This window comes from Triticum aestivum, chromosome 4A (genome assembly GCF_018294505.1).
Source record: "Triticum aestivum cultivar Chinese Spring chromosome 4A, IWGSC CS RefSeq v2.1, whole genome shotgun sequence".
Classification (NCBI taxonomy): domain Eukaryota; kingdom Viridiplantae; phylum Streptophyta; class Magnoliopsida; order Poales; family Poaceae; genus Triticum; species Triticum aestivum.
In genome coordinates, this window is record NC_057803.1 from 182,674,116 (window position 1) to 182,682,380 (window position 8,265).

The 8,265-nt window shown below is 49.9% G+C and overlaps 1 protein-coding gene across 5 annotated transcripts; it reads left to right on the forward strand.

Annotated features, from left to right (window-relative positions):
* LOC123085789 (protein ENHANCED DISEASE RESISTANCE 4) lies at nt 1–3,849 on the forward strand. Of its 5 annotated transcripts, none has more exons than XM_044507498.1 (4): nt 1–404; nt 716–756; nt 1,231–1,460; nt 1,628–3,849. In XM_044507498.1, the coding sequence occupies exons 3-4, from the start codon at nt 1,340–1,342 to the stop codon at nt 3,466–3,468; spliced, it is 1,962 nt and encodes a 653-aa protein (XP_044363433.1). In that variant the 5' UTR covers nt 1–404; nt 716–756; nt 1,231–1,339; the 3' UTR covers nt 3,469–3,849. The 5 variants fall into 5 exon arrangements, with proteins under 5 accessions (XP_044363433.1, XP_044363431.1, XP_044363432.1 ...); XM_044507497.1 differs by lacking the exon at nt 1–404 and adding an exon at nt 455–564; XM_044507496.1 differs by lacking the exon at nt 716–756.
* The last annotated feature ends 4,416 nt before the right edge of the window (nt 3,850–8,265 follow it).

The window sequence follows — 8,265 nt, forward strand, 5'->3', positions numbered from 1 at the left end:
GACCGCGGACTCTCCCTCCTTCCTTCCCTCCCGTGTTCTCTCTTCTCTCGCTATCGCTCTCCGCTGGCAGCGCGCGGCGAAAGTCTTCCCCGCTGCGCGCAACCCCGTTCAGACCGGGGATCGGGGCATTAAAACTTCCTTCCTACCACCAGTCAACTCTCCTCCTCCTCCTCCTCCACTGTGTTGTGTATATACTACTCCTACTCTGCTTGACCTGACCTGACCTGACTAGCGGTGAGCGCGGGGGCGGGCGTGGAACTTCCGAGAACTCGAGTTGCAATTGCGGGAGACGGCGACCACGGGCAGGGCTGGTTGCACAAACTCCCCATCTTGTGGTGATTGTTGCGCCTCCCGGGGAAGAGTGGTGGAAACCACGAGGAGGAAGCATCCAGGGAACGGGAAAGGTGACTTCTTGGCTTCTTCCCCTCTTCCTCTTCATCTTCTTCCTTCCGCATTCGGTGCCTTTCCAGAGCCTAGTTTTTTCCCCCTTCCCTCATCTCCTCCGTTTTATTCTTTCTCTCCGTCTCGAGCTGGCTTCGAGATTACTCTCTTCATGTGCAATAAGTCAGTATCGATTGCTCTGTCTTTTTATTTTTTTTTCTTTCTACTAGGTTGCAACTCCATATAGCACATAAGATTTTGTTTCCGAGATACGTACGAACATGTAAGATTCTCCGTCCGTTCCTTATGGAGATCCTACTTTGGATTTCGGCAGGTGTACGTGCTACTACCAACCAACCAACATGCCAAAATAAGGTACCAACAATCAGTACCTTATTACTCTACTAGTACTCGACGTCTTTGTCCCAGTAGATTAATTCTGGATGAGCAAGACAAAGGGATCCCAACAATCACTACCTTCCGATTTGTTTCTTTCTCTAATCGGCCAATTCCTCCCTAGTAGCCAATAGGCCAAAACGCCTATTTGCCTACTGATGATTTCAATGTTTCAACTGCGAAGGCAGTACGTGGTGCAATCTTGCCCCTGCATTTCTTGGTCCGCAGCCGATCTTGTTTTTCACACAAACAGCAGCTAATCTTATTTGTATGTGGTTCTGGAACTGTATTTCTTGCACCACCTTGTGTTTTATGTTTCTTCAGATTTGTTTCATGCTACGGATACATGTTATTCACGTTCAGTGGGCTTTGAATTTTTTAGACAGGTTTTCATGCTATTAGTCCAACCAGGTGCTAGTGGAATTTGATCATGTTTCTCTTGAATGTTTGCAGATACAGAAACTCTGGATTCTGGACCTGGTATCAGTTTGGTGGTAGCTGGTAGATAACTACTGCCTGGAAATATTGTGCTCCGGGTGATGCCCTTGGTCTTTCTTGTTTGATGGCAAGTGCAAACACAGGCGGCTTTCGCCTTGTGAGGTGCCCAAAGTGTCTTAACATTCTACCTGAACCTGCAAATGTTTCAGTCTACCAGTGCGGTGGATGTAACACCACTCTTAGAGGTACGAATTCCATGCTACACTCAACTAGCGAGGTTTCCTCCTTATGAACTAACCCCTCCGATCCATATTAATTGTCGCTATTTTAGTACAAATACACACAAATCGGTTTGCCCATTAGTTTCTGAGGAATTGATTGTTCTTTTTGGCGTGTGTTTACATTTATGCAGCTAAAATCCGTGTCAGCGATGCACAAAATGTGGCTACCAAACAAGTTCGACAAGACTCTGGGGATTACTCTGTTGTTCCCTCTGTGAGCAATGGGGTGTCGACAAAACAAGTTCGGCAAGACTCTGGTAATTACTCTGTTGTTACCTCTGTGAGCAATGGGGTGTCTCCCCAAAGCAACGAACTGGGTTCCATTGGTGCAGCTGCGGATGATTCCATAACTCTTGGTGCTCCAAGCACCGAGATCGAGCAAGAGGGCAATGACATCGGAAGCAGCGAGAAGGGTGATATTATGTCAGATGAGGAGAATGTTATGGACGTTGCAAATACTGAAAGCAGCAAAGACGACAGTTCTGATGGCCAGGACACCAATGGAGAAGTAGAAGATCTTGCTGCCCTTGTACAACCCAGTGGGAATGGCACACATATAGTGGATTCTGACAAAGAAGAGAACGACACGGTGGAGCAAAGTGCAGGGAATATAGAGGCTTGCGAGATAAACGAAGATGGTAATATGGAAAGCAGACTGAATACCTCAGAACAGAACATACCGTTATCCGAGGAAAGAGAATTAGCTAGCAATTTGCCAGAATCTGAGGAGAGTGGAGCACGCAAAACTGAACCCGCGGCAAGCAAGAGAAGCAAACTCGTAAGGGTGCATTCTCAGTCTTGTGATCTCCGAGAAGTGCCTGCAGTATCAGTTGACTCCCTTGCTTTCCACTCTTCCCGGACTTCATTCCAGTCAAAAAGCTTCAGGGCAAGCGAACCCCTTCAATCGAAGATTATGAAGACGGTGGATGAATTGAAAGGTGACCTTTCTGAAATCTTCAATGAACCTTCAGATTGCAAGCCAAGGGCACACCGTCCACATCCGCTGAAACAAGATGGTTACAGCCAACCTCTTACAGCTTATCATCCCGCCGTCAAGCATTCTGGCTATGCATCTCGCCTGAGCAGGTCTGGCCAAGTTGCTCCCCATGGCCATGGACCGCCCTTACCGCGGTATGGCCGGCGCAGCGCCTACTCATACATTCGCAGTGGGCAACTGGAAATGAGACCTTGCCCTCACCAATGCCACCACAGCTGCCGCCCACCTTGTTGCAGCTCCTGGAAACAAGAACCTGCACCGCAGAAGCCACCAGCTATGGAGACAAAGCGGCGGCCTGCCTCGAGAAATCTCTGCCGGCCAGTCCTACGGGGCGCGCCGTTCGTCCTTTGCTCGAACTGTCTGAGGCTCGTCCAGCTGCCCACCGATTTTGCCATTCCGAGCAGAGGAACACGCAGGCTGCAGTGTGGCTCCTGCGCGCAAGTTCTCTCCTACTCGTACAGAGACCCCAACAGAAAGAAACTTGAGTCACCATTTGGGGGCGATGAGTCCAGCACAGATGACTCGGAAATTCACCAGGTAGGCGATGACCATAACACTGGTGTCCATCAAGCTGAACCATACTCGTACTCGTACTCGGAAGAATACGGCATCTCGGCTGGTGTGAGCTATTCTACCGAGGACGAACGGCCCCTGCATGTGTCAAGGAACTCATCTTTCAACACCATTGATGAAAGAAGTGGCAAGGAGTCTAAGCTTCATCGGTTGATGGGGTACTCTTCAGCGAGTGAGCTGATGCGGCATTCTCCTGATCTGTATGAGAGTTTCAGCAGACGAACGCCTAATGCAAGAACATATGACGTGAAGGGGAAAGGCGTTTGCATGACTGACGGTTCAGATGCTAAACATGGTGCGGTGAAGGGATCAAAAGCAAAAGAGAGAAGAATGGGCTTGCCATTCCAAGGGATGTTCAAGAAAGGGATTCATGGACTGGAATCTCTCAAGCTCGGGTCATAGGTAATTTAACTTCGTTTGTCGGGACTCAGGATTGGCGAGTTTAGGAGAAAGCATACATGCAGGGTGAGTTTTTGGAATGATGATAGAGTGGTAGCTATTACTGTAGTACTAGTAAGCATTCTAATGAATGTGTGGGCTCACTTTAGTTGTCTGCCATTCATCTGTCTACAAGGCTCTACTTGTTTGGCGATTATGTGTGCTCTTTGATGTGTGATCAAATTCTCGACGTTTGTGATTGTATGTATAGACGAAGGAATTTGTGCTTTATTAGTTCTCCATTTTGTTGGCTTTGATCTTGACGGGGAGATGTTGTGCCTTTTTACCCCAAGAAGACAACTGAATCCTTGAATTTGTTGGCTTTATTATCGCCCTTGTCATGGCTTTATTCTTTGTAAACCTTACGCAGGAGGTTTTTTTAGCAAGAAGGATGAATCTGGTCATCACGTAATCGACGGTTTACACACATTTTAAAAGCCAAACCAGAGGTAAAGATGGAAGCGTGGAATTAAAGCACACAAAACTTCGGTTGCTGCATGCAAGGACGACCTAGTTCGCAAAGATTACATCACGGCATCTCCAACGCCGACCTGTAAAACAAACGCCACATCTATCCGGGGACCGGTTCGGACAGGAGTCCAGGCATTGATGCGGGAGCCGGCATCCAAAGTAACTAGCCACAATCATCCTGCCACATTTGAACAAACCGGACAACTTCCATTCAAGCTTAAGTAAATTTTACATAAAATCGAATGATTTTTATTTAAACCTGAGTACATTCATTACATTTTGACATATTTCAACTAAATGATTTTTGACATATTTCAACTAAATGCTCATCGGTGTCCGCTTTCCACAACATGTCTTCTCCATGTCCGACAACAAACTTGCTGGCGGGCGATGAGCCTCGGGAATTGAAGCTTCAGCGGGACGAGAAGAATAGTGGCTTCCGCCTCTGCGAAGGGGGCAAGCTCACCGGTTGTGAAGCCCGGATAGACGGTGGCGGTGGCCTTTCTGGGACCCAAGCGGCGGTGGCCTCTCATGTTTTACTCTTCCTCGCTATCGGCGACGGCCGTGGACGTGTCAGCCTCGTCGTCCTGGCGACGGGGCGCGACCTATGCGGAGCTGGCGCCATCCCCGGTGGCATCATCAAATTCCTCCGCCACCACGTTGATCTCCGCGAACATAATGTCTTTCACCGCCTGCATGATGCGCAACTGCCATCGCTCGCCGCGAGGGGTGGGGGGTGGGGGGGGGGTCGCGTATGGTGCGGTGGGTCATGAGCAACGCCTTCTGCTCATCCACGTCCGCCACCATGTTCGTGACGACATTGTCGGTCACCTGGTCGTGGGCGATTTGCTCCTCCGCGAGATAGTGCTCGTTGAGGAGCTAGAGGTTACACCTTTGGTCGGCCTATGCCTACCGGGAGTGCCGCCTCCCACTCTTGCACCACCATGTCGGTGTAGTGTGCCCGCGCCCACACATGGGGATGCCGGCATGGACCGGCAAGGGCGATGGCGCCAGCTCGTCATCGGTCGCCTCTTCCATTGGCTCGTCTGCATCGCTGCCCTCCGGAGAGCTTGCCACCAAGCCAGCCTATATCCGGCTGGCTTTGGTGGGCCTGCTAGCCGGCCGCAATGCCCAAGAGCTCCTGCTTCTATTCGCTCGAGAGCCTCTCCCATAGGGATTTGGAGCTCGAGGCTATGGTGGGTGTGGTGCAGAGAGGATATCGAGAGCGGAGGTGGGATGTGACTGTTGCTGGGCCTGGCCACGTTTAAATGGCGGCGGAGGCCAGGCCAAGAGACAGGGTGTTTAATGTCGGCCGACAGACGGACGGACATGTGGCGTTCAGATGCGGGCGCATGAGTAGGTTCCTTGGCAACTGCGCTTGTTTCATGGAGGAAGGCAGACAAATGGGTGATGTTTGATGGCAGAGAGAAGGCACGTGCACTGGGACACGGAGTGCAGGCACTCCCGGCCGGTCCACCGCTTCAATGCCTGTTGAAGTGAGAGGTCACGTCCGCTCTGGGCATTCATGAATGCGGCACTGACACTCTGGAGCGGTGATGAACGACATGAATTTTGCTTCGCGCTGGAAAGGGAGCAAGCGAGGGAGAGTGTTTTGGGTGGGTCCAGGGTGTCAGACCCTTACATAGAAGTGACTGAACGCCCGCAAAGCCCCCTGGTTTGTGATGACCCACAAGTATAGGGGATCGCAACAATTTTTGAGGATAGAGTATTCAACCCAAATTTATTGATTCGACATAAGGGGAGCCAAAGAATATTTGCAAGTATTAGCAGCTGAGTTGTTAATTGAGTTGTCAATTCAACCACACCTGGATATTAATTATCTGCAACAAAGTGATCACTAGCACAGTAGTATGATAGTTTTGATGGTAGTAGCTGTTGGGGAACGTTGCAGAAAACAAAAATTTTCCTACGGTTTCACCAAGATCCATCTATGAGTTCATCTAGCAACGAGTGATTAGATGCATCTACGTACCTTGTAGATCGCGAGCGGAAGCGTTCAAAGAACGGGGATGAGGTAGTCGAACACGACGTGATCCAAATCACCGGAGATCCTAGCACCGAACGGACGGCACATCCGCGTTCACCACACGTACGGAACAGCCACGTCTCCTCCTTCTTGATCCAGCAAGGGGGAAGGAGAGGTTGAGGGAGATGGCACCAGCAGCAGCACGACAGCGTGGTGTTGATGGAGCTGCAGTACTCCGGCAGGGCTTCGCCAAGCACTATGGAGGAGGAGGAGGTGTTGGAGAGGGAGAAGGATGCAACCAAAGGCATAGATCAAAAAGCCCTCCTTCCCCCACTATATATAGGAGGGCCAGGGGGGGCGCCGGCCCTAGGAGATCCAATCTCCTAGGGGGGGCGGCGGCCAAGGGAGGTTTCCCTCCCCCCAAGGCACCTAGGAGGTGCCTTCCACTAGTGGGACTCTTCCCTTTTGTGAAGCCTAGGCGCATGGGCCTCTTGGGGCTGGTGCCCTTGGCCCATGTAGGCCAAGGCGCACCCCCTACAGCCCATGTGGCCCCCGGGGCAGGTGGACCCACCCGGTGGACCCCCGGGACCCTTCCGGTGGTCCCGGTACAATACCGATGACCCCGAAACTTGTCCCGATGGCCGAAACAGGACTTCCCATATATAAATCTTTACCTCCGGACCATTCCGGAACTCCTCGTGACGTCCGAGATCTCATCCAAGACTCCGAACAACATTCGGGCTACTGCATATACATATCCCTACAACCCTAGCGTCACCGAACCTTAAGTGTGTAGACCCTACGGTTCGGGAGATATGTAGACATGACCGAGACGACTCTCCGGTCAATAACCAACAACGGGATCTGGATACCCATGTTGGCTCCCACATACTCCACGATGATCTCATCGGATGAACCACGATGTCGAGGATTCAAGCAACCCCGTATACAATTCCCTTTGTCAATCGGTATGTTACTTGCCCGAGATTCGATCGTCGGTATCCAATACCTCGTTCAATCTCGTTACCGGCAAGTCACTTTACTCGTACCGTAATGCATGATCCCGTGACCAGACACTTGGTCACTTTGAGCTCATTATGATGATGCATTACCGAGTGGGCCTAGTGATACCTCTCCGTCATACGGAGTGACAAATCCCAGTCTTGATCCGTGTCAACCCAACATACACTTTCGGAGATACCCGCAGTCTACCTTTATAGTCACCCAGTTACGTTGTGACGTTTGGTACACCCAAAGCACTCCTACGGTATCCGGGAGTTACACGATCTCATGGTCTAAGGAAAGGATACTTGACATGGGAAAAACTCTAGCAAACGAACTACACGATCTTATGCTATGTTTAGGATTGGGTCTTGTCCATCACATCATTCTCCTAATGATGTGATCTCGTTATCAATGACATCCAATGTCCATAGTCAGGAAACCATGACTATCTGTTGATCAACGAGCTAGTCAACTAGAGGCTTACTAGGGACATGATGGTGTCTGTTATTCACACATGTATTACGATTTCCGGATAACACAATTATAGCATGAATAAAGAAAATTATCATGAACAAGGAAATATAATAATAATGCTTTTATTATTGCCTCTAGGGCATATTTCCAACAGTCTCCCACTTGCACTAGAGTCAATAATCTAGTTACATTGTGATGAATCGAACACCCATGGAATTCTGGTGTTGATCATGTTTTGCCCTAGGGAGAGGTTTAGTCAACGGATCTGCTACATTCAGGTCCGTATGTACTTTACAAATCTCTATGTCTCCATCTTGAACATTTTCACGAATGGAGTTGAAGCGACGCTTGATGTGCCTTGTCTTCTTGTGAAACCTGGGCTCCTTGGCAAGTGCAATAGCTCCAGTGTTGTCACAGAAGAGTTTGATTGGCCCCGATGCATTGGGTATGACTCCTAGGTCGGTGATGAACTCCTTCACCCATATTGCTTCATGTGCTGCCTCCGAGGATGCCATGTACTCCGCTTCACATGTAGATCCCGCCACGACGCTCTGCTTGCAACTGCACCAGCTTACTGCCCCACCATTCAAAATATACACGTATCCGGTTTGTGACTTAGAGTCATCCAGATCTGTGTCGAAGCTAGCGTCGACGTAACCCTTTACGACGAGCTCTTTGTCACCTCCATAAACGAGAAACATTTCCTTTGTCCTTTTCAGGTACTTCAGGATATTCTTGACCGTTGTCCAGTGTTCCTTGCCGGGATTACTTTGGTACCTTCCTACCAAACTTACGGCAAGGTTTACATCAGGTCTGGTACACAG